Source organism: Bombus huntii, chromosome 6 (assembly GCF_024542735.1).
Source record: "Bombus huntii isolate Logan2020A chromosome 6, iyBomHunt1.1, whole genome shotgun sequence".
Taxonomy (NCBI): domain Eukaryota; kingdom Metazoa; phylum Arthropoda; class Insecta; order Hymenoptera; family Apidae; genus Bombus; species Bombus huntii.
This window is the reverse complement of record NC_066243.1, coordinates 18,406,736-18,434,144: the sequence shown is the minus strand read 5'-3', so window position 1 is coordinate 18,434,144 and position 27,409 is coordinate 18,406,736. Positions and strand designations below refer to the sequence as shown.

Sequence of the window (27,409 nt, the reverse complement as noted above, 5' to 3'; positions counted from 1 at the left end):
CAAGCACCGTTTCGCTGTCGTCGCACGTTCGATATCGAATTGCCCCTATTTGCTTTCGCATTGTTCGCATTGCTGCCGCATATTTAAACCGACTTTATACTAGTACTACTAGTACTAGTAGACTGTAAATGGGAAAAGTTGAACAAGTTTTAGGTGTTTGCAAATTTTCCGTGAAACGTGTTCGTGCGATATACGGGAGGAAATATCGCACGAACACGTTTCGTATATGTCATTTATTTGGCTGTATGTATATGGAAAGAAACGTAGATTTGTACATTTTGATTAAAGAAGCTGTTAATGTAACGCGGCTCGTTAGTTCGGCATGCAGTAACGTAAAATACAGTTATACGATATAAATGGATACGGCGTAAATGAAAATTTAATTTATCTTTCCTTTGTACGTATTCCTATATTGTTACTCGATATTTAGACATTTCAATGCACGTGTTTTCTATCGTATTCGTAGCGATCGTATATTCCGCGATATACGTTGTATTTATTCGTTGCTCTTACTAACTATAAATCCACTTTGCAAGATTATGGTACGGTTAAAGGCTTCTTACATTATAAACTTTTCTTCGCTCGTCGTTCTATATTTCAAATTGGAAAGAACGATTTATTCGTGCCGATCGATACAACGAAATAAGCGACTAATTATAATATAATAGTATTAAATAGTAGTGGTAAATATAAATGTATTTCGGATCGAATCGTAAACGATTTTTGAATATCGGCTAGGTGGTTATAAGCACATTTGCTGCCATCTGACGGGGACGTTCCGCATCGGACGTTGTTGCAAGGGAATGCTGAAAGATGTCCGGCGATCATATATGCGGTAAATTCGCATGAATCGTTGTGCGATGAAATCCTCGTCTTACGTCTGGCTTTTTGCATTCGTGCAGATGCTATCGCCAAAGTTAAAATTTAAATGAACGATCTGTGTTTTTACTATCGGCAAGTAAAGTAGTATCGGTTGGAAGGATGTTTTATTATTATTCTTGCAACGAATTCGTATAGAAATACAGGATAGGTGGCATAAATATGCGTGCGTTGTCCTTATCGATTCAACTAATCGTAATTTGGTAAAATAGCAGCAGCCTATATTCCGTATTACTAGAATTCGATAGAAATTTTATAGAAAGATATTTTCGTAAAATAGTATCTCGTAGAAATGATATTTTCATAGAGAAAGATCCAAGAGTAAGAAATTTCATAAAAGATGAAAAAAAGTTAAGAAATAATAATAAAGAATTTCTGTGTAACGTTTCGAAGAATTGACCCTGCGGAGGAATTTGCGATACCTATAGAGACGCCTGCGTCTCTGTCCTATTGATCGACCCGAATCCACAGGAGCTGTGTATACCGTGAAGCGCCGTGATTCGCGTTTTCTGCCGGTTTTGCACGCGATCTGTAATTATCGGGCGACTCGTAGCGGTCACGACACTTGGCCGAATGCGAGTCTCTGCAAGTTTAAGAGCAGGTTGCCGCAGTTATCCGGCTGATGAAACGAAGAAAAGTACGAGAGCTTTAGACTTTCGAGAATTGTTGTCTATTTTATTGGTCTTCGAATCTTTCTTGTACAGCAATGGTGACAATATATTTGGGATTCTTTCGCATCGTTGGTAAAGCATGGTACACGAGCGGTTTAGCTTCCATCTGAGATACACGCGTAATTATCAAAGTGTTCGGTCCAAATTATTCTTAACGGTTTATCGATAACAGAGTAGAGTTCTTTTGCTGAAAGTACGAAGAAACGTACGTACTGTATCGGATATACGTGTGGCAGGTTCCTGTTTAAGAACCGTGTATTATAAATTTAAACGTGACAGTTCGAATGCTCGAATTATCATTGCGCTATGCGACTAGCACCGAATACGATTTGAATCTCGTTTTCGACAAGCACGAAGCTCGTGGATTTAAATTTAGCGTTACGCAGTTTATCGCAACAAAGTTCGTCAACTTTATTATTTTAATCGTTCGAATCGAAAAGTTACGAAGTAACTTTTAGTTAAAAAATTTCTTCTATTTTTAAAATGAGTGTAAAGTACAATTTACGATTATTAACGTTTCTTAAGTGTACTTATAAAACGGATTTTTTTGTTTGTTTTCAAAGTATTTGTTTTGTGCGAATCTTTGTTGTCTTGCGACGATCGATTCTATCAATTCTATATTTGCCGAAAGCTTGGCTCTTTTAACCAATGATATACGTTTAGAAAAATATTGCTTCCAAGTACACGGCCGTAAATCGATATAAATATCGTAATAAATCGTAAATAATTGTACCATGCTCCGCAAGAGTAGCCCGCTTAACGTTCAATTTGTCCATACTGTAGCGGTGCAACTAACGATCCTGCGCGTCAAGCCCAACTTGATAATCACGGATCGCCAGTGCACCCAACTCGACGGTCGATTCCGATTAAACTTACTTCTTATTACACGGATTTCTTGAAAAAATCGTTTAGTCGTCGACAATTCGATAGAGCAACGTACGTATATCCTCGCAAGTTCTAACGTTACATATTCTCGCGATACTCGAAGCCGCATTTCGCTTCTGTTAAATCAATAACACGGGCACAACGGTTTACCAAAGACCTTTATCGATCGAACAAAACCAACTGCCCGATTATTATCTCTCGGTAAAGTTTTCTATCGTTTAAAAATTGTCTAACGAATGCGGCAACGTTACGAGTTTGTAATACGCGATGTACAGATTGGCCTGTCGTTGATCGATAGGTGGACGATCGCGCCAGAGTAAACCTATATTTAAGAATTTTCGGGCTTTCGTCTTTCGTTCGTGTGTTTCTTATTTTTTATTTGGACCAGCTCTTAAACGATAACGCCTTGTTGGGCGAGCAATTGTTTCCTTTGATGAAGGCTCGGCGACTCTCCTTCCATCTCTGCCGGCTTAACACCGTCCAACGACTTTGACGTCTTTAAATTATTCAGAGCTTTCAAACAGTTGTTCGTAGTCATTTCTAAGGACTTGGAGCTTTTCAGCGACGCGTTCGCCAGTTTCTTTATAGTCTCTGAAATAGGACACTTGATGAAATCGGCTCTCTCCCTTTCCTTCTCTTTGATCCTCTGATTATTCTCCACGGTCAGCATGGAATCTTTCGATTCCACTTGCTCTTTCATTTCCGCTTCTTCTTTCGCGTCTTTCGCGTCTTTCGCGTCTTTCGCGTCTTTCGCGTTTTTCGTTTCTTTGGAATCGTCGTTTTTCGTTTTTGCACTTTCCTCCGCGTTCGATCCTCTCAGGACGTCAGGACCGGGTGACCCGGTCTGATCTTGACCCGATTCCACGCGACCGTTATTATTATTCGTCTCTTCGTCCTCTTTGCGGTCGTCTTGGCCCAATAAAGACTTTGGCGGTGCCTCGACGTAGCCGCTTTCGTCGCTGTCCACTTCCTCGTCCAAGGAGTCCAAAGTCAAGAAAGGGGAGTCGTCGTTTTGCAGCAAGTCGTGACTCATTCTGCCAGGGTACTTTTCCATCACTCGTCTCTCTCTATCCTGCGGGTCGTCCAACCTGCACAATATCTCGCCTCTTGGTCTATAATCCACCACGTCGTCAAAGTCCTCGACGTACTCGAAATCGAACACATGCGACGCAGGATCCTCTATCTCTTCCTCCTCCTCCTCCATCGATTCGTCCTCTTCGTTCCGATGTGGAAACCTTTCACGACCGGTGTGCACCGTGTTTCGACGGTGAAAACGCGGACTTCCGGCACAGGTCATGAAGTTTGGCGAACCTTCGGAATTTCTTCGGGGACCTGCACCTCTTACGACCGCGTCATCCGAGAACATCACTCTTCTGTCTATTCGCTGTTCCGTTGTCTCACCTGTAATGTATGCGCGTTACGTTACCATAGTTTACGAACGAGCAAACGTGGCTATAGTAATTCGTATCTCCGACGATCTCGAGTAATCTAGTTCCGATTATTTAGCCGAATTGTTCCGCTTCCAGTTGCGCTCGAGTTCAAGTAACTCGACCGTATTTCTATTTCTACTCGCTATATCTCTGTTACATTAATTTTAACGGGTTTGAAAAACGTGAAAAAAGAAACAAGAAATTATCGGTCTAGGGACTAGGCAAGTGGACCTTGATACGTTGAAAATTGTTAGAAAAATTAGTCACAGCTCGGTCATTATGCTAATACGTTATATTAGCGATTGTTAGATAAGATAAACTTTATATCAATAAGATAGTCGATGTATGTAATCGGGGATAATCTGAACCAAGTTTAACCGACCTATATAGTTTATCTTTTTCTACTCAAATTTCTCTCTGGTATCAGTTTTTAAAGTTCAAAGTTCTTTAACGATCTTCCTTAATTTTGAAACAATTAATTTCACGATAATTCGCTGTAACCATATTTCTTTTATACCTATATATTTTCAAATTCATCGTATTATCTTTTAGCTAGGTTCATCGCCCGATTCATTATACATATATACGTATACGTACATATATATTTGAGAGAAAAGGCAAAATTGAAAAAATTAAGAGATTTAACTTGATTTCGATATACCTGTAGCATGGTGATCTTCCGGACCTGGAGCTCTTTCTTCGCTGGTCGCGGTGCTGGCTGTTTCACACCCGCTCGAAATACTTCCGTTCTCGTCGGAAGATTCGCGATTCAGAGCATCGAGTAATCGAGCGAGCCTCCAGCTATCTTGATCTTGCCAACTGTGCGCCACGTTCTCTAGTGTCCTCAACTCTTCGAGGATCCTCTGCTGCTCTATTTCCTCAGCGACGATATCTTCCTCGATCGCTGATAATTTCGGCGCGCTTTTCGATCTCTCAAGGGGAGGTCGGTAATTCTGGCCTCCGATACTGAGAAGTAGCTTTCGTCGTGGTAAGGAAGGGTTCTCATACAGAGCGTTTGCTAGCGATAATCTGAAAAAAAAAGAAAACGATGTTCACAGTTTTAGAGATTTAGTCCCCTCACTTGGCGTTATCACCCTTTTCTATAACAGCGTGAAAAAATCTAAATTACTATAAAAATAATATTTAAATATCTAAATTACTCGCAAATACAAAATTACATTCTACTCAAAAAAAAAAAAAAAAAAAAAAAAAAAAGAAAAGACGAATACAAAATCACGGTCGATCGTTCGATTTTTTGATAATTTCAAATAATTGTTACGTTTGGTCTGAAACGAGTCGGCGTCTCAATGCTTATATATGGAACCGTTTTCGCCAAAAGTTAAAGCACAGTTGACAGTAGAGTCCAAGTACACGTATCTATCGAATTTTGAGTATTTGGCTTGCCCAAAGAGAAATTACGCTCTGCCACAAAATCATTTATACTTGGAAATCGATACAATTATCATTAGCGCATTTTCAATAAAATTACTCGAGAAACGAAGAAACTTTTAATTTCTTCGACAGCAACGGCAGATAACAGCACGTCATTCCCGTTTCCAGCTTAGCTTCCCGATATCCGGCTCAAAGTTCTGTCATTCGGGACAAGCATCTGTAATTTGCAACAATCGATCGGGATTTTGATCGTGCGAAAACATAAATCTCCGATATTATTTAAAGGAAAACGACTATCGTCGTGATCGTTTCTTTTTCGAAACATTCGGTTAGATACGCGTTGTCGAACGATCGAATTTGACCCGAATCGTGACTCGATTGCTGCGATCGTGTTCTACGAAGGCGACCCAAATTGTCTCTTCAGCGAGAGGTTACGGTCTTACGGTAGCTCTTGTCGACTGGCAAATGCCTGGCAATGCTGGCACACACACACACACACGAAGTGCATCTGATTTCCCCGCCGTCGAATTCCTGCGGGAATCCACTGGCCTCGATTTTCTTACGGGCTACGTCTAATATATACCGAGTATATGCTATGTACACTGAACACTTTATTTATTTATTTTTATTTATTATCCATTACAGGCAGAGACTTACCACCAGTAAGGAGAACAAGAAAAGAGAACGTTGTACGTAGCGTATAAGACGTTGTGCGTAGCTGCTAATCGGAATTAAAAGGATACGATTAATAAATAAACAAATATACGGGTATACGTTACCGTTTCTCGGCTCGATAAAAGTAGTAATAGAGGGTTTTACTTGTGCTGGGTCCAACGATGATTTCGAACGTGAAATAAGAGACCAAGAGCAACGTATGCGTAGAACTTCTTTCCCTTATCGAATTGGGTACGTCTTTTTCCGCGAGACGGAGAGTCGACGTTGAGGCAACGTTAATAGCAGAGAAAACGGGAAAGTAAAAAAAGAAAACTTATCCCACAAGTTCGTTTGTGACGAGGAAAGGACTATTCCTTACTCCTATGAGTAGGAATAAGCGTAGATGAGGAATAACGAGGATCGATCGATTCGGACCGATTGGAGGACCGATAAATTCGAATTTGCTCGTTTCGACTACGGCGACATCGATCGATGCCGATTACGATACCGCGAATCCGTTCGCGTCCTTCTTCGCGTAATTCTTTTCAACGATCACGCCGTTCTCTTTCGTACTTGCGCATAACACACGATCGATTTGCTTACCTAGCATTTTGTCTGGAGACCTTGTCCCGTCGGAATTCTAGGAGCGCTTGCTGTAACCTGGCGTTCAAGGTCGAGGCCAGCCTCCTGGCGGTGGACTCCTTGCTGCAGAGGGCAGCGTGGCACCTGAGCTCTGGCCTCAACCTACGTCCTTCGTGCCGGTAGACCCAGACGAAGAGGCGCGGATGAGAAGCAGGTGCCGTGCAATAGGTCACCCTATGCGCCCAGTACTCCGTCAAACCGTGATCCTTGGTCGTGGCGGTCAAACCGCCGTTCGTGACCGTCAACCTCATCGACACGTCCGGCCTGCTGCTGGTAACGTAATTGCGCCATAACGTCGACACTGGTTTCTCTACACAGCCCTCCCCTGCGATTTCAATCAGAATTTCTTGTAAAATTATGGCGAAATTACCATATAATTATGGTTAATTTATGTTGCGTTTTATGTATTATGTATTATGTTTTATGTATGCGCGAGTAGGGATCAGAATTTTCTTATTCGACAGTGGCGGCATGATGCATCTAACGTTCTAGGCACGTTTTAGCACTTTACCGATCGTTAGCGTTTCAACGGCATACGCACGCCCGACCGGCAGCTCGGGCGCAGATTCTCCCTTTAGACTCTCTGTTTCGGTTTAAACGCTCCGATACCGTTCTTTTTGTTCATCGCGAACGGTACCGTTTTTCAAATTGGTATAAAACCGCGAGATCTTACAAAGCGACGCACCTGAGCAAAGTACCTTGGTGCTAAATAACGAACTAATGCTCGAATAACGAGAAAGATTGTCGGCGGCAAACAAACCGATTAATCGGCTATCGGTCGGTAAAGTGTTAATCAAGCTCGAGTGAAATTATATCAAATAGAACAGGAATATTATTTCGTAAAATTACGGTATTTAGTAATTAGACTGCTTATATCTAAACTTTGTTTCGAGTATTTCTGAGCGAGGTCGGTTAAAAACGACGAGTATTTGATGGTCACCTCTATGACGATCTATAAGAAGAAAAATATCGAATTTCACGTCTCGACGTAGATGTTGATACTGTCCTTACAGACGTAGTTTGTCAAACGTAGCGTTTATAAGTTTTGCTTTTAGGCTCGCAACGCACGAAATTATATCGATTTTTCCATCGATCTTTGAAATTTTCTCTCTTAAATCTTCTCGACGAATGCTTCTGTCTTTGCAGATACACACCGTATCGTTGTATATTTTTGGATAAAAACCTAGCACGTTTCAAAATGTAAAGTCGTACGACACATGTTGGAAAGAAGTAACCTGTTATTCGTGGATCGTTGCCTCGTTCCATCTTCTCGCTCCTCTAAAATAACGATACTATTGGTTTCGTTAAAGCATCGTCGTATTATGTATACCATTGGCATTGCAACTAGTTTCGAACCAAGATGTCTCTATACGTTGCAGAAGGTTGTTACGTTGTTACGATCAAACAACGTAACAATCGCCTTACTGTTATTATTATTCGCGTTATATATATCGCCATTATTATTCAATGTTTGTATCGCGGTATTATTAAGAGTGGCATCGGTGAGTAACAGTAATCGAGACAAAAGCTGCGCGTACACGAGTTTCACCGCTCGTTTCCGCGTACAATTACACGTAGTACAATTACACGGTACATAATATCTATTACTTGCATTAGAGAGGTCGAAACAAAGTGGTTCTGTCGAGGGTTAAAGCCAAGACGCGGTCTATATTCGCACGAATCCGAACGTAAAACTATTCTTTGCTTGTTCTGCATCGGGTCGCGATACGTCTCTCTGTTATGGCTTATGGAAAACGACAGCGATTTCTCAAAGGAGATCCCGAGAGCAGCGTAAAGCTATCTACGTCGGAGTAATCGTAAGAAATTGAAAAGAAAAGGCGGACAGTTATAAGATGAAAACAACGGCGAAATAAGGAAATAAGAAGCGAATAGATTTCTCGGAGCCTGGAAAACGCTGAAAACTTGAAAACGCCGCAATGTCCGTCCGACTTGACGGTTCGGGACTTGAAAATTCGGGACGATCTGTTTGAAGGAGCATCGGGAGGATGTTTGAAGAAGTGCCTGGAAGAAGCGTAAGAAAGGACGGCGAGCGGTCGTTACCACCGAATGCCTTGGCGCGTGTACGCCTCGACTAGACAGACATTCCAGCTTCTAGACGCGTACGGAATACACGGCGAGGAAACTAAATCGAGGAACAGGCATATCCTGACCTTCGATACAGTTCGATCGGCCGTTCTTCGTTCGTTGCTCGGATCGCGTTACCAATTTAGAGATACAGGAAACGCCAGTAGTAGTACAGTTACTTACAGTAAAGAAAGCGATGGAAGGGAGCGCGTGAGTCGCGAAGAAACGAACAGGACAACGACAGGGTGCGACGACGGACGAGCAATAGCGGGTAAACGTCGCCACGAAGTAACCCGCTCTCTTCTAACAGAGCAGAGATGACTAATTGCAAGCCATCGGGTCATCGCACGAGTAACTAAACCTGATCCGCATTCTCTATAATAATTTGCTACGCCGTTTCCTTTTGTTGGCTCGTCGTATACGAAGTTCCATTCGATTCGTACGAGTTTTATTTATTCCAATGAAATTTCTGATAACGCTCGATCAAATTAATTATCGCCGATCAAATTCTATCGCTTATGTTCCAATCGAACGAAATTCAATTAAAACGTGAATTCCTGTTGTACGTGTTGGAAAGGAGACTGTAGCGCGTCGAAGTAAGAAGAAGAGTTCGTATTTATACTTCTCTCGTCGGACCTCCTGCCTACGCTTAAATTTTCAAACTCTTAGATCGTTTGTTATTTAAGACAGTTTCCAGTCGATTTGTAATTGTTTTCGGACTCGACTCGATTTTCTATCTCTTTCGCGAGACTTGGAATTCCTCGTTAGTGGCTAATAACGGGCAGAACTCGAGAGAATTGATATCTAGATCGAACGAATAAAATCTATTTTTACGATATTTACGATCGATTACGCTTATGATAAAGAAAAATATCCGAGACAATGGCACGATAAAGATAAATATGCGAGCCACTTGTCAAACCCATTAGTCGCTAATTCGTTATTTCCTTGGATTGTAATCGCGACAGAAACGTATTATCGAGAAACAGTTGCCACGTATTTGAAACTAGGGAACAACAACGGCGAAAGAATGGAAAATGGAAAACCTAACCCAAACATCGATGCACGAGAACGCGTAGAATGTCTCGAAAATGACTATAGAAGTCTAAAGCAACGGAATTAGTTAATCGATATAAAAGATATATAGAATCGGATGGAAATTATTTTCACAATGTACGATGTTTCGAAGAAGGTACACGTTTCACCGATGTTCTATCTCGGAATTCTTCTTCGAGTTTTGCAAACTTGTATAGCTTGGGTCAGTGAACTCGTCTGGGACCGGCTAGGCTGACGGTCTAATTAAAAAAAGATACGTAGGTCCGTTTAAAAAAAAGTAGCATTTGCCTTAAGAATTTTGGTGGTATGTCCGCTTACGAAAGATTTATAAATAATGCTGCGTTTCAGCAATACTTTCGTGCAATGATTAAAACGCGATAGCCTATATTATCGCGTGTAACTACGTTCATCCGTATTTGCTAATTCGATTAATTGCATCTACCTACGTATATTGATTAAATTGCCAATTAAATTGCTCGTTACGTACATTATTTCGTGTTGTTATAATTAGATTCTTCGATGCTGCACGACTGAATTTATATAGAATAGCTATAATAGAAATTATCACGCAGCTCTATCTTCGTTCGACGATAGTAAAGCGATTATGTTTTAACATAGGTTGAATCAAACGATGGAACGTCAGTCGATAGAATGCTATCGCAGGGTATTATAAATCGTAACAGGCGTGTGAATTTTATTCATTTAAATAAAATATGTATGATTCTGCGATGGAAAAAAATGGCAAACAAAGTAAAATAATTAAAGCGATACTACTAAGTGATCAACAAGGAAATAATTTTAATCGTGTTGACATGAATTTTGATCGATAAATATTATTAGCACCTATATAAAAGCCGACTTTCACCTTACGTAAAGCACTGCGCTTTCTATTTAATAAAATTATACATTTCATTTTTACTTTGCGCGAGGAAAAAAAAAGATTAATTGGAAATGAAAAGGGAAGGAAGGAACGAACTGAAAAGGGAAAACAATCGGAGAATAACGTTTCTAACGAGAACGAAATACATTGATGTTCTACCGGATTAGAATTGCAATCATTTGCCATTTATCAAATATATTTTGATCGAGCAAGCATGCGACATTTGAGTAAATTCATCCACCGATTGCAAGAGCAAATGTTGCGTCGACGCGGTGTTTCATCTACGGCATTCTTTTCGATAAATTTACATCGATGAATCGTATTTCTATTTTCTATTTTCGCTGGTTTCTCGGTGTTAGATCCACGCGAGTCTTTCGTCTAGATGCATATCGAGATAAAGATTTAACGCTGTCCTTTCCCCGATTAGATCTTCGCTGTTCGGATCGACTTGGCCATGTTGCGCGTCTTGCGGTGAAAGTAGCGTAAACCGACTTTCAGTGGGCCAAGAAGTGGGAAACTCGGATTAACACGAACGTGAACGAGTAACAACAGTACGAATAACCGTATTTTCTTTCGTCCATACGCTGCAATTTTCTAAATTTTGAAGAAACGAAAGTGCCCGCTTTATCCGTTCGTAGCGCTCGCACCATTCGTTCCGCCGTATGATTTTTAATAGGTTCATTTATTTCGTAACGTATAAGGTGATCCTCATAAATATTCATGTAGTAAAATAGAAGTATGTGTTATACAGAAGGAATCGTAGCAACTAGATATTCTCAAGACATAAAATATAAAGAAACGGATGATAAATCTCGTTTTAGAAAACCTAGTCTCCGATCGGATTGGACGTTTCGCGCGCGCATTTCAAGATCGATGAGTTTTGACTATGGTCGTAACCGGGACCGATCGAGATCGCGAATAAAGAGGAAGCAATCGGATCGGAAAAACAGTGCAGCTATCGAGGAGTCGCTGAAACGAAGATAATTGCATGTTACGAGTAGTATCTTTAAAGTGCGAGCATACAGCTTACCTTACAATTTCATTTTATGTGGATTTCGTAGATAGATAAGTTATATCTTTTTAATACGCGTTATTTCGTTTCTATCTAGATGAAACTATACCGCTATTATATTTGAAATAATTAGAATCGAGCTGTTTAAGGTCGATTCGCCTTTGTATAACTTATAGTTTTATGGTTATTGAAATTTTTCATTAGAAAATTACTCGGTTAGAACTACTCGGTTAGAACGAGTCGGTCTTCGAATGAGGATGAAATTTATGCAAATTCAGAAACCTGTTGCTTTTGAAAGGAAAAATCAGCAACGTTGAGTTTAGTCTCTCTTATGCTTCTTTGTATGCGCACTTTGTACGTAGCCTTGTACGAGAAGCAAACGAAATCAAAGATAGACGTTAAACCGTGAGATGGTCAAAAAATAATCAAGGCTTTTAACAATCGATATCTCGTTTGGAACTTTGTAACGTAAATTATTCGTATGTTCGGTCATCGAATTCGTTCATTCGTCACGTTTTACGCGCTTCGTTCACCAGGTATTTTTACCATCGACGTTTTTCTCTATGCAAATACGAAGAACAAACTATCCTGTCGTTAATATAAAACCACTCTGTGCCGATTAAAAATACTTTTGTTTTTCCGAAAAAGAAGACTAAAAGGAGTTTTGTTTTCCCGAGTAGCGGAGAATAATCAATTACGAGTTCTACTGTTATACGAGAAAGTGCACGAGAAAATGTTTCCACGATATCTTTATCTGTTGCACGATAATTTTTATGATCGCAACATTGTAACTGTATCGATGCTTTTGTCACCAACGAAACGATCGTCTTCTTCGTTTCACGACTCTTTGAATGTTGTACAGTCGCATAGAGTATATAGCGTTGCGGACAAAGTGGTTCCAATGTAAATAACAGACGAGTTAATTATTTCGAAAAGAATGCGATAAATATTTCATGATTCGTAATTACGCGCAAAGTTTAGTTTCTCGTTGCTTTCGTTACATCAAGCGGCTAACCGTATAACGTTAAATTCTTGATTTACGTCAATACATATTCTCGCACTATGAAATTCAAATTTTTCTCAGGCGCAACGGGCAACCGAATCCAATTAACTTGCGTGTTTCATCCGACATTCCGCGCATATTCCGTCCGTTTCGAAAACTGCGCACTTGAAACAAGTACGAATCTTAGGTTTCGTAATTAAATTCAACGCGGTTTCTACCGCATCGTTTACAGTTTTACGGTTTACGGTTTACGGTTTACGGTTTACGATATTCCTCCGATTTAATTGTTTAATGGCCCAACGTACCAAATTCGAAAAAAACAAGAAAACTGTAAAATTAACCGGTGATTTTTAAAAGTTTCCTCGTTTCTTTGCCATTTACGGCAAGCGCCAATAAACAAATATCCCGATACTTTCTGTACGCGTTGTTTACAACGATTCCAGCCATGCGCGGCGTTTAAACTCGTCTAAATTTTACCCGAGAAAACAACATTTCGTAGGCATCGATCCAAGAGAAATGGCGAGCGATTACGAAACATCTTGTCGTTCGGGTAAATCGAATCCCGGTTGAATACAATCGATAAAGGTGAACCGCGCGAGCAAACGATCGTAAAAATCCGAGCCATTAGTCTATATTCTCGGTTCTCACGAACGGATTAGCACCAGGTTTTCTTACACGTTCTCATTTATGCTGGTTTCTTACGCCTCTGTCATTGGCCACTTTGTCTTCTTCACACCGCCGATAGCATTCGTCATTGTCATTTTTATGCTCCGGTGGAAATTTTCGTTTGCTCGAGTATCGCGATATTATACATACTATGCATGTATGCGAGTACAAAGTCTTGGAACCTGCTAATTATCTTTATCGCGTTCCGCTTATCGTCTAACTGTGTTACGTCAATAGCCATCCCAGGATATAGCCTGGCGACCACCCGAATACATTCGGTGGGCGCGTTTCTTTAAAACCGGCCGAATTTATTATTACTTGTTAATTTAAAACTGCCCATTTGCGCAAATATCGTCTCTTTTCGAACGAATAAAAGCGTTTACGGCGCCGCGTAATCGCCAGTGATCATAGGATAGATCGAGTCTTTCCGTTGAGAGGATTCGCGCGAGAATTTGTTTGCGCGTCCAGAGTTTGCGCGAAAAGCGTCGAGACGTTGTACGTGCGTTTATTACGAACTCGATATCCGATTAAAATCAACGATCGTTCGTACGACATATCTGGAAAAGAAGTTTCAGGCTTTCTGCCAGTTCGAGACAACGATCAACGTGCGTGTATAAATTTCTAAGATTGATCATCGGTGCAAGGTTTGCTTTTGTTTCGTGTTAATTAGAATAATAAAAAAATGATAAGTATGTATGTAAGTAAAGACGAAGCCACGAATATCACCAAACTCCTGTCAAAGTACAATCGCGAGACTACAGATTGCTCCATCGTTCTCCGTTTGTTGTCACGTACAAGCTTAGTATTCGCTGCATTCTTCAGATTCCGTACGATCGCGTATAATAGCGCGTACGTGTTTATTACAGCCTGTACGATTCGTAGGAAATTTTGCAACGAGCTTGTTTAAAATTTCCAGCGATACCTGCCGTTAGCCGGTTTGCTCTACGACACCCGTTCCAGTTTCAGCCGTTTTTGCAAACACGATGTCGTCGCAAGAATGAAAAGTATATATGTAAGAACGTTGGCTGCAGGCGTAAATTCGTGGCACGAGCGAAATCGGGTAGATTTTACGGCTTAAAAGAGGACGAAAATCGAGAATATGGGAAATATAGGAAATATATAGGAGTGGAACGCTATAGCATCTTATAGATCTTATAGATGGAACGTCCGTTTTAAAAATTATCATTGACCTATACACCTATATAGTTTTTTGAACTCGATAGCGCGATTCTTCTCCGATCAATTATTATAAAATTATAACATTATCTCCGGAGAAAGGTTACGGTAATCTGCGGATTTTTACGCATTTGATACGCGCAATACACAAATATATACATGCACGTAGGATGACTTTTAATACGTAAAACGATTTCTCGCCTATTCTTTCAAAATTTCGTTCTTTCAACTACTTTGAACGAGACACGCCTATCGCGATAGTATTGGCGAAATTTCAAACAGATCCGAAGATGTACATGCAAGTTACAGGGTATTTATTTGAAGTTTGCAAAGATCGGCAAGGTATTATTTGAACGGTCGATTATTGATTACAGGGCTACTTATACAGGGCGTCCCGCATTCGCAGTGGATTCTGCATATGAAAAGAGTAAAAAACGTTCGTACAGACAGATGCCCTGTTTGACGTAGTTGACCTAGTTGTTTTCTTCCTTGACAAACTGTATCTGCATACCTCCGCAAGAGGTGTTCAAAACGACCTCTTTACGTCCAAACTGTCTCACTCTGTCCGTTTCTCGGGCTACCGTCTTCGCTTTTCGCCGATCTCGGTCGATTCTCTCGCAAAGCATCTCGCGGTGCTGTCACTTTATTTGAACGCGAAGCTTGCTGGACAACTTGAGAACGAGATCCAGCTTTTTATCGTTTTCGTTAGTTTCGTTTCGCAGAATCCACCGCTGAAGCGGCTCCCCGATACATATATACGATTATATGTACGTATCGCGTACATATAATAAAGCTACGGGGCAGCCGACACAGAGCGAGAGCACCGATCGTCATCGGTATACTACTGATTTTCCATCGAGCGTACGTTTGCAACTTCTTTTCGAGATTGCTTCAAATTCTACCTTCTAATTCTAAATTCGCGATAGTCGTGTCACTCGTTACATTGCTAACGAAATTTCACGCAATTTCGTACGATGCGTATGATAGGTGGCCAAAAAATGAATAAAAAATGGATAAAAAATGGATAAAAAAATTCGGTGGTAAGCGTTGGAATACCTTCGTCGACTACTATACACCGTAGGTATAGCGATTTTCTGGCGAATGTGTATCGTACGATTCTCGACACGTCGAGAGAAAGCAGCAGCAGCGTCGTTGACAATGATCGTCACGATCGAACGAGCCAACGACGCGAGGTATCGCGCTGTTGGTATCGAATCGCAAGCGGAAAAACGGACGATCTGGAACGACGCGGAACAGGAAGCGTCGCTACGGGAGAGCCAGTCGGTTGCAGAACGAGTGGTATAGCAAAAGTATATACGACCGCTAGGCCGTAACACTCTGTTCGGTATTATCCAATTAAAGGTAATGCTAGCAACCCGTTAATTTTTCTTCCGTTAGACGGTCGGCCATTTTGCCGACCGGCCTCGAGTTCATCGTGTTTTCGAGAAAATGAGAGCTACGGCCCGCTAGCGGCCGACCCGACGCGCGACAGCACGCGACAGCACGCGACGGTACGGTGGCCGTGCAACCGCTCCAGCGTTTGCCTTCCTAATGACATCGTGCTGCAGATGAAAAATCCGCGTTTGCTCTGTCAATTGTCGCGACCTGCGTGTCGGTCCATCGTTCGAATCGGTGGAGCTAACCAACCGTCACGATCCAACGATCCGAATGACGCAGATACGGATCCGCGTAACCAGACTTGCGTTGTAATTCGATTGCAGCGTGGTAGGGCTATTTCGGTCACCTATGCTTGTTACTCGCACTAATAATAATTTTTTTACCATTTTCCTTTTCTTTTTACCATTTTTTTACGATTATTCGGATTATTCGGCGCTTCGAGTTCCGAGAACTGCCGACTAATCTGACTAATCTCTTTCGACTGATCAACATGGTAAGAAGAACATGGAACACTGGAACTTTCAAACCTTTCGAAATTCCTGTAAACTTTGTGTCATTTCTGTGACTGCGAACTCTCAAAGTCCAGATAAACAGTAGGCAATTTGTATCGATAAGTTGGCTTTTCTTTATGTTTTTCGTTATTCGTTCGATAACGATCTTACGAGAGCTTACAAAGTTCCGTACTTGGGCATCGTGAGTCTAAAAGTCGGGTTTCCGACCATCTGTGCGATAATCAGAACAATAACAGGAAATGAAAACCCGAAGAACCGTAAATCGTGGTAACTCGAGTGTTTGCGACTTTTTCTTCATGACGCACTTTTCGTTACATATTTTCCACTACCTGTTTGCGGTATCTTTAATGGAAAGTTAATGTTTTACGATCTACCGTAATCACGAGCGTTAAATCAAGTATCGAGCGCGTGGATTTGAAAGATAAGCTGATAAGTAACTCTGTGAAAAATGCTCTACTCGACAGAAGGTAGATGATACACGGAATCCTGTGGCGATAAGCGAATGTACGGTTCGAACGTTTAAAAACAGATAAAAGATAACGACGGTGGACGAACAAGCTTGAATCGTGTTTGATAATATCGCGGAGATATATAACGTAGCGATAGTAGGAGAAACGGTATAACAACGGTGGCATCGATAAAGGCTAGCTTAAAGGAATAACTAGAAGAAATTGTGTTATGAATTTTACGTTACCGCAGGTACACACTGGTACTCGACGTTAAAAGGCAATAATTTTGAAAACTGATCGACCATTCGCTAAAACGTATCCACGGATATAGAGAAAGGAATTTATTTTTGTGTCGATTGTTTGTGTCGGTGCGGGTGCTGTCGTAGGTCGTGCTGTTGTTCGCGTTTCGTATCGCGTACATCGCTCCTAGCAGGGAGTCGAACGGTCGAATCGGGTGTTTAACCGAACCCGTTCAGCTCTTGTCGTTCCACGCCTTTTATATCCAAGAATTTGGGGGAAAAGGGGCAGTGCAGCTAGAAGGAATCCGTGTCCTAGGTGGCATTTTCGTGGAAAAGATCGTTGCATCGTATTGGTCTCGAGCCTTTCGTAGCGTCAAAGCCGAGCAGCGTACAACCGTGCGAATAAGGGAATTCGCGCGAACGTAACAGAAGCAAGTAGACTAAATAGCGAGTAACTAGACTGCCAGCTGCTAGCGCGTTTACGGATTTGTGGGAAATTGAGAGATGCAAAAATGAACGGAATACTCGTGATATGGAAAGGTATGCAAAGTACGTAATATTCGAACTCGAGTAGAGTGTGATCTACCGTGAGTAGTGCAAGTACGTGCAAAGATCTAATTATACCAACGTTCTACCGTTCGAACGATATTTTCCGCTCGTGTCCTTTTCGCTATTCCACAGCTACTCCTTCGCTGTTCCTTCCCGCGATCTTATATCTTTCCGTATCTCTGAAAACATGGGAACATGAACGAGCGAAACAACGTTTTTTACAACGTTTTACGCTTTTGATCCGCAAAATTTCGTAATTTTCTATCAGTAATAGAGGATAATCGGCCAATGAATTGATATTAACGATGTGAAATTATCAGGCTGCAAATTGTCTCTCTGGTGGCAATAAACGACGGAGATCGTTATCACCGTTCGTATACAGCGTATTTATTTTCCAACGCAAAACAATAAGTTGCTGGAATAGCGGTACGTTAACGACGCTTTTGTGCTTCGATACCGTCACTCATAGATACCGTAGACAGTCGACGATTAGTCATGCGTCGAATGAAATCCATTTATTATCCAACTGTATCGTCGATGAAACGACCATTAACGAATACGGCAAAGCCCATCCATCTATCCAAGTGTGAAAAGTAAGTTTCACTGTCGCGTAGCATTTTAATGGATAATAATAACGGATGTCGTTTCGTAATTGAAATACTCGAAGAGTACGGTAAGATCATTTTAAATATACCGGTCAGGGCAGCAACCCTTCGGATATATGGTGTTTCTCCAACCAATTAATTCCCCAAAAGGGGAACGTTCGCCAGCTTTTATTAAAGTTGAAAGGAAACAAGATTTATCGAGTATATCGAGTTTCTACCCGATACGTATATATTTCCAGGTATATCGAGAAAATTCGATAAGCTGAAATTATTATCGCATCGTCGATCAATAAATCGCGAAAAGTTAAAATTCGTATTTTTATTATATAGAGGTTTGTTTCGCCTTCTAAACGTTGCAAAGAATATACGGGCTGCAAGTAAGGCTGTAACGGAAAGTTAGCCAATTAACGAGACAACAGGTTAAATCGCGAATAGTATGGAATATCGATATCTCTCTTACACGCGTGCAATTGAAATTACCATTATTTACGATATAGCCACGGATAAACAAAACGACTATACCTATGTACATTCCATTGTCGATATATCATATTTTCTATCTAAGGCTTCAAAGATTTTCTCTTTTCTACGTTTTCAAGTATCTCGGTCAAACTTTATCTCTGATTTTTAAAAGCATAGATAGATGGGCACGCAGGTAGCTTCCTCTTATTAATCTCGATATCAAACCTGAAATCTTGTCGCAAGCTTCCAAGATTTCTTCAGATTTCAAACTTTTTAGTCAAATTATATTTATGATTTTTCAATCGCATTTCGAAGCATCTTTTGTTTGTACGCGTGTCTTTTATCGACCTTGATACCGTAGAGCATCATCGATATTCTTATAGGTTACGCCGTGGAATGTTAAGTATATCGCGTTTGGCCAGTACCAGAAGTTTAACTCGAGTTGACTTTGTCTTCTAAGCGGAGAAGCAACGTGACTTCGTGGTTATTGAATTTTTCTGTTATTTCTCGGTTGCGTCCAGTTGCCTCGAGTTTTTCATTGTCTCCGACACATTTCGAAACGCGTGCTGTTGCGAAACGGAATTAACGCATTTCTCCTGCGCTCGTTGCACCCACAACGATAGATAACGATTTCCAGGTAAAAGTAGACAGAAACACCTTTCGATCGTCCGTGGTTACGCGTAAAATGAATAACCGTTTCGCGTCTTGTACCAGCGCGATTCGCGTCGATTTGTCCACGTTGTGCAACTTTGCTGATTCTTGCAAGAATCTGCGAATAAAAAGAAAGGACCGTTGACGATAAAATCTAATTGCCACGTTATCCTCGCTTCTAGCCATATATTCGCAGTTATTAAGGTTAAAACCTATTAAACAGATATATAGATATATAAATTTGAAAGGCAGAGGAAGCAACGTCTATTTTCAATGTTTTTATGGGTTCGCGTCGGATAAGGTTAAAGATTGACGCGTTGATCAAAAAGAGGTTATATCTACGTTTCGTTGGAACGAAGCAACGTATGATTTCGCTTTTACTACGGCTAAAAATACACGGTCTCTTGCTACTGTATATGAATGCGTAGAAGAAACAACTATCTGAGTAGCGATAATGCTCGAACATTTCTCGTTTTCATAATAATTGAAACGGATACTTTCCGATATTCCAATATTCTACGGTTGCGGTACAGTATTCTACGACTCGAAACAAACGAATGCAGCGATACGTATAAAACGATGATTTTTTCCCTGCCATCTCGCTTATACCCAATAAAACGCCAAACTTTGTATTATATAGAGGATATTTTATTTATTTATCGTCAAGCGCAGATCATTTTCAATTCGTTCGATTCGAACGAGCCGTTCTCGTACCGGATGACAGATAATAAACCAATGTAACACGGTTCGACGCATCTGTCTCCTTTAACGTTATATCGACAAATGTTGAATCCGCCGACAGCCTATCTAACGCAGTTGAATTTACGGAATTTTATTTCTTCGTTGGTAAACGAATACCGATTTTTTCTGTCTCGCTCTATAACGTCGTACGACTTGAGATCTACGCAAGTGCATAGTCATTTTACCAAATCTGTCCATTACTCTGCCATCGTATTTTACTACCGTGTCGTATTGACAATAAGTTGTCTCTACTTGTATCGCAACTTATCGATATCTAATTTACAAATCAAAATAACGTATAGTTCTTATATAGAAGAAACCCAGGTCCTAGGGTCTAGATCCTAGATTCTAGATTAATAAGCAGGATAAAAATAGAATTAAAAAAAGATATTTGATGGAAGAGAAAATCAGTCGTCGGTTTCCTCTTTCGTCGCTTTACCGTACCTATTATCGCGACTTGTCTAGAGTTGCTGCTTACGGAAGACGAAGAACCGTGTTTCGAACGTGATTACAGAAAGTCAAAAATCGTGATATTCGGTTGGATCTATTTGCATTCTTCTCGAAAGCGGCGCGAAGGTCAGCGAGAACGAGTTGCAGGCAAAACTGGAAGTTGTTAAATCGAATAAATTGAACGACGGACCAGCGCTACAAGTATCGTTCTATAAACTCGGACTTTACGGTATCCGTTGAGAAAAGTAACGACAAATTTGATCGACGTAGCTGTTAAAATTAATGTTAACGCTACAAAGGACGGACAATTTATCCGCATATTTGCAAGAAACGTCGAATACGTGTTCCTTTCGCTTTAATATTATATCGGCGTTCACGGACAATAGATCGATGTGTTCGAACGTCTTTGCCGTGTTTCTGCGAAGAAACACATTTTTTTTAACGTTCCGAGAAAATCTTTATGCATAAAATCGGAATACGAAAGCATACGTTTCTTTTAGCGTAAAAGTAAACGATCTTTGCGTTTCATATTTAACATTTTCTTCCTCGGACACTCGTGCAAATTCGTATCCTTGTAAACGTAACTAAAAGATAGAATTTAAACGGATATCTGTGCCTGTCTACTAACCGTCGTACCATATATAGTCGACACGAACCTTATTGAAAGATAAAATGACAATAGTAGGATAACGATAACGATAATAGAAAATAAACGTATTAAATCAGGATGTTCGAGAAAAGTGTAGAAAGTCTCGTTTAATTGCGCTTAATGGAAAACGTTAAATGGAAATGAAACGAAAATTGGTAAATTTTAACTGGTGGCGATGATCTCTTGATCGTAGGCTGCGGTAAACTGTATTGTGGCTGAGGCTGTATTTTCGTTCAAGTAACGTATCATTGTAACGTTCAAGTTGTAAAACGCGGTTGTCGTTTTATTTTTGATCGATAAGCACGATAAGCACTTTTCTAATCGAAACTAAACGGATATATGGAAATTTGTTAATATTTGCATGTTTGCATCTTCGAATATGGCAGAAACGGAGGAGAATCCGCAGTCTGGCGAACGAGAGAGCGCGATATGCCAATGCAGAGTTAATTTCGTGGCTGTTAATAGCCGGTAAAACCTCCTTCTCCACGCTATTAAGATGTTGATCACGTCGCATGATCTCTAGCGGGTGAAAGTATCGGCGGCGATCGTGTTACAGTCGATTACTTAAATAATTTTCTTTCCGAGTTTCTGGGAATCGCGACAGGCGGTGGATTTCGTGAAAAGCAACTCGGCGGGAACGACGGGGCTTTTACTACCTTCCGTAAAAGGGATCGAAGGAGGTTACGAGTGTCTGCTAGCCAGAGTCAGCCGAGAATTAATTAATCGCGACGAAATAAGCGGTTGCGAATAAACGTACCGTAATAATGGTGTTGCCGATGATTAAGGCCGACCCAGTCCGAAGCAAAGGTATGTAGAGAAAGTAGGAGTCCCCTCCTATCGAGATCGCAGATTGTACTCCGTATACGCCTGTCGTTGTACCGCGCGATATCCAAGTATTCGTTTCTTTGTCTCTTCTTAATCTCTGGCTACAGCGGGTAATACGGACCGGATAATAGAATATTTGTGCGCCTAGTAGATACTATACAGACTGTACGAATTTTTTCTCAAATTGTGCGCAGCAAACGCGACGAAGGCTGTTTTCTCGTTAACACGCGCCGAAGCTGTCGTTATATCCAGAGTTTCTATTTCGTTGCTTCTTAAGCAAATATAATCGTTTAGCGAGTAAAATTCGTTTCGTTTCGTTTCGTTTCGTTTCGTTTGTTTGCGCGCGAATTTACGACAAATTCCAGTCGAATGATTTATTCGTATCGAACGCTGCCAGTATCAACGGGTGGAGTACGCGATTGGGCTGGTTAGACGTTGACCTTGCTCGGCTGCTAACTGCAACGAGTACGTATTACGCGCTTCCGTCTGGTCGTTTGCGCGTCTCGGGCTCGACGATTTAGAAATACGCGAGCTCTCCGCGCGTCTCTGTCGTCTGCTCGACGTCCCTTTGATTTATCCGTGTCAGGTCAGCCACCTTTCTCCTGACGCGATTAATTAGCTGCCCTGCCGATTAGAATTTGCAACCACTAGGCTAAAAAACGTTTACGCAAGTTCACATTTGTTCAAACTGATTCTTGTAACCGAGCAAGTGGAAGCGAGGCGATTTGTTTCAACCACTGGATGTTTATACTTTGCTTTGGATATTTTCCGCGAGTGCAATAATAATCGCGTAATAATACGCGTATAAACGTATCCCTTGCGCCGTTGCATCTTTTCATTTACTACGAACGAACGAACGAACGAACGAACGAACGAACGAACAAACGAGCGAACGAACGTGCACAGTCTGCTAATAACGATAAATGGATATACGTCGCTTCGTACGCAGACGCGAACAGAGTGGGAAACCTCCTTCGTTGTACATAAGAAATGTTCGATACAAAACTCGCATCTACTTGTTTACGTTCGACGAAGAAAATCATGTTTCATAAGACAAGAATCGTCAATGGTATTTATCGTGCAAGGTGTGAAGCTTATGTACATCGATATTAGATAGAAAATTACGTAATTTGATGGAAGCTGTGACACGATGCGGCGACATATTTCAAAACGAGCAAAATGACGAGTTGATTGTTACGATAAAAATAATTTTTTATACTAAGATTAATTAGGCGTCAGACGTTATTAGATGAAATGGCGAGGTATTCGTATCTATATTTAGATAGGACTGCTCGAACTAATCGGCATGTAATCTTCCTATCAGTTTCCAAGAACTTTTTTATCACGCTATTTATATAACTTACGACATTCTCTCGTTATATCTTTTTTATTAAATGTTAAATTTCAGCACGTTCGACGATCGACGATTTATCGGCGCGTTATCTGAAAACGCGATTCCTCGTTAATTATCCAAACTGGTTTTCATTATGTTTCGAAAGATTTCTTTCGCTGTCGTAGCTGACACCGACGATAATAGGCATTAGTATCGAATATAGTATATAGTATCGAGGTGAATATCGTTTTCGTATTAATAGGAAATGCGTATACATGCGTATATAGATGGCAAGAACGTGCCAAGAACGTGGCGATTCGTTTAACATGGATTCGAAGGAATAAGTGAAACGGAGAAAAAGATCGTCGTTAGTGAGTTCAAATTACGTATTAGGTGTATCGGGGCAAATATACGTGGCTTTCGCGCACGAAGAAACACCACGTATTAATTACCATAAGTCGTGAAACACCGCGTATTGGTATTTCCAGTCAGTCGATAAGTTCTTGGTCGAGCTGATCGTAGGAAATTGCGGGACGAAAAGCGAGAAACCATAGAAACGTAGGTAAGGTAAACGTTAACATTAACGCAAACCTAGCCTAGATAGAAGCTCGCCTCGCAAACATCGTATCGAGTGATCGGAGCGAGGCGAGTCTCGATACCACGGTGTCTCTGCGATGTTTCGGTTTTACGCGAGCGTGGTGATTATTTGGAAAGAAGCGGCCGTCGAATAAGAAGAAAGGCGCGTAAAGACAAAGAAAATCAAACGATTGGCTTACCCTTGGCCCATCCAGTGAGAACGTTCCCAAGATAAGCGACCTTGTAGCAAGGGTCGTATTCGGTGATGGAGGCGTTGCCACGATGCCTCCTCCAAAGTCTGCCGAGGCCCCTCTTCAAGGACTTGAGGGTCTTGTGGCCGAATTCTTTGCCGGCAGTGGGGTTCTGTGCCGAGGCGCAAGTGCCGTTCTGTTCGTCGACGGAATTCGGGGCCACGTCGCCCATCGTTTTCATGGTTGGCGCGCGACCGCGGCCACGCTGCTACCGTTCGGTTGTATCGTCCGAAAATATTTCAACGTCTTGTTTCCGTTTCTCTTGTCAAGGGACAGAGACGCGAGCGCACGGACGCGTACAACTCGTAACACGCGTAGAACACAGCTTCGATCAGATACAATGTTATCGCGCGATGGAATCGCCGGCAAAAGTCGCTACATCGTGCGACTTCCGGTGGTGGTGCGCGGTGGTGGTGGTGAGTCGGTGGTCCGGTGGTGGTACCGAGAAGCAAGAGTAGACTGGCGAAAGAGCGAGGCCACCAAGCGGCTCGACCTTTCAGGGTTCCGTGGCGGCTGCTCGAATCGAGAGTCGAGTTATCCAACCAGGTGGATGAGCTCTATCGAGGTCACGACCGCGACCACCGGTGCCGCTGATCGAGAGAGGTTGTGAAACTCGAATAAATCTCTCTCTTGATACCGAGTTCTGCCCGCCTGCTCCACGACTATTACCACGCGACGCCGCGTATTTCCACGCTTCAAGGCCGACCTCTCCTACTTATTCTCAAGTAAAATGGAAGGTCGTTGGTTCTCACGAAAACCCGCGAATATCTTCCGGAACCTCCTTCCCAGTGCGTCCCTTCTTCCCGGTGCGAACGACGTTCCTCCTTCGGTTGTTCCTGCAACAGAATCGGACATCGAAATTTATCGCGGAATTGCTTTCGTCGCGCTAGTCGCCAGAAAAGAAAACTCGATCGTTTGTTATCGGTAGGCAATGATGGAATACAGTGGTGTAGTATTTCTGTAGTAGTAGTAGTCTAGAGCAAGGACAAGAAAGAACGTTCTATTTGAAGCGAAGTTTAGTTTTCTTTTAACGAGCAATACCCGATGCAAAAACTGACCACAATATCTTCGTACGTCTTATTCCACCAGCACTCGGCTCACAACGTCTGTCTTCCCAGGTCAAAAAATGCTGACCCTCAACCCTTGCACCCTTCTCCCACTCCTTTGCTCATTTAGCTTTGACGTCACCAAGGCATACACTCTTACTTGCACTCTCATTCTCTCTTTCCCAGCACTCTTACGATTCTTAGTTTATACCTTAAATTTACAACTTGTACTATCCCGAGAAAACTTCAACTTAAATTTGTGATAGACCAAGCGTATACCCTCCCTTTTTTTTTATATTACAGTGGTATATGCTTCTTAAAATACATTGCCTGTCACTGCAATACCTACACTGCCTACTTTTCGACAAACTTTCGAATTTTACTTTTCAATTTCTTACGATACACTGTCTATCGCTTTGATTTTCTAATTGTAAGCCGTTTTATCGAAATCCACGAATAAAAGCTCGACAACTGGGTCAGCGATAATAGAAAATCTGTTAACAAGTGTGGTAAAAAAAAAACAAATTTTTACAGCGACGATCCAATTCTGAATGGAAAGAAAACTACGCTTCTTGTATAGCAACTTCTTGCAAGACTAAATTCGTCCCACAACTTGGCAAGAGGGCTAAACAAGTTTCACATCGATATATTCTTCCTTTGATTAAGCTCCTTTTCTTTTTTTGATTAAACTTTTGCTTCGCACACGCGCACAATGAATTTTTCTTAAATAACAGCGGTATTTTCGAAATTACCAGATATTTCTTTTGTAGCTCGTTATCGTTCCAAATATAAACCACATTTATTCTAATATGTAATTATCTTGTAAAACGCGGATGGCTATTTCCTTTACCTATATAAAGGCATCTCGGAAAAGAGAAGCTACTATTATATAAATCAAGATGTAATAATGATAAATCAAGACGACTAACAGCGTGTGTCTTTCAATTGCTCTTTTAATTACGACCTAATCCTAAAAGCGATCCTAAAAGAAAAGAAGGTGACGCGAAGAACGCGTAGACTGTAAAATAAAAATGGTACTGTCGCGAGAAATCAAAGCGGGAGGTGGAGGATCGTTTCAAGACTGTGAAAATGGAAATGCTATTTTTGACATTTTTTTCATCTCCTAAAGCGTAAGTAGGCTGAGTAGAAATTCTCCTACGTGTAGATATATATTCTTTTTACACGTGTATCCAATCTCTATTTTCTTTTTCTTGTTTCTACAAAAACGCTTTGTCTCGAATACGAGGATTCGCGAGAAAATCTTATTTATTTCACATTTCCGAGTTACTTTCGCACTGGTTGCCACTCTAGAGGAACGAGCATCGCGTTTCGGCTTTCAAAATTCAAATTTTCGTTACGCAACGCGCAAAGATACGATACGTTTCACATGGCGAATACGTTCTCGATGATTATCCGAAAGCGAATCTTTATCGCTGTATTATAGAGGCAACGTGCAAATAAAGCAAATAAAGAAATACCTCTTAATTGGTGCAACCAACTAAACGTTAATACGTGCAATTTTCTCGTTAATGTCGATCGATTAATGTCATTGTTATGAGATCTCTGTCCGTGTAAAGCCACGTAGTTCTCGACGAGGAGTTTCTGATCTTCGTTCGTATTATAGAATTATAGAAGAACAGGCTGTTCGTAGCCCTGTCAATCGCAGATGCGACTACGTAGCAACAGGATAAAGACGCATAATGTAATTTCCTGGACGACCTTCTACTAGGTTTTGCATGGAAACCTCGATAAAAGCGCGGTAGTATTCCATTTGCAAGCACATAGAACCCGGACGATAAGCACGTGTCAGGAAAGCGGCGACACATTGTCTTCCGTGTGTGTGTACGTATAAACGTGTATATCGCGTAGATATTTTCAGATAAATGCGTCCACCAGCCGTCCACCAGCCGTCCACCACCTTGGCAAAAATTGAAAAATAACCATTACCTGCGTCGATTAGAAAGGTGGTCCGTCTCGAACCATTGGCGATACTTTAAACTTTAAAATAAAATAAAATGTCATTATAAAGCTAATCGTTTTATCAGTGTCGCTACATTCTCGTTATATAATTTAATACGCGATCTTTCTACGCATTTACATTTTAATTTAATACCGGGCAATATATAAAGTATCCAAAATACGATATTCCGGTATCTGATAAATATTTGGTAATATTTAATAAATGAAAAAAGGACTGGTGCTCGAGAGTGCCATCTTTTCCAATATTTATATCTAGTAATCG

General features: G+C 41.1%; 1 protein-coding gene across 7 annotated transcripts in view; it reads right to left on the bottom strand.

The window, feature by feature from the left end:
* Positions 1-1,526: 1,526 nt before the first annotated feature.
* LOC126866696 (uncharacterized) overlaps positions 1,527-27,409 on the bottom strand; it is a 64,599-nt gene continuing 38,716 nt past the window's right edge. For 4 of the 7 annotated variants that reach the window (XM_050620589.1, XM_050620590.1, XM_050620587.1 and 1 more), the window contains exons 2-5: positions 24,071-24,957; positions 6,515-6,878; positions 4,527-4,894; positions 1,527-3,836 (exon numbers count right to left, since the gene is read on the bottom strand). In XM_050620589.1, coding sequence (XP_050476546.1) covers positions 2,827-3,836; positions 4,527-4,894; positions 6,515-6,878; positions 24,071-24,302 — 1,974 coding nt within the window. In that variant the 5' untranslated portion in view covers positions 24,303-24,957 and the 3' untranslated portion in view covers positions 1,527-2,826. Of the gene's footprint in view, positions 3,837-4,526; positions 4,895-6,514; positions 6,879-7,788; positions 7,835-21,893; positions 22,233-24,070; positions 24,958-25,179; positions 25,363-27,409 lie in introns of those variants that run through there. The other 3 variants (XM_050620592.1, XM_050620595.1, XM_050620593.1) reach the window with 3 other exon arrangements.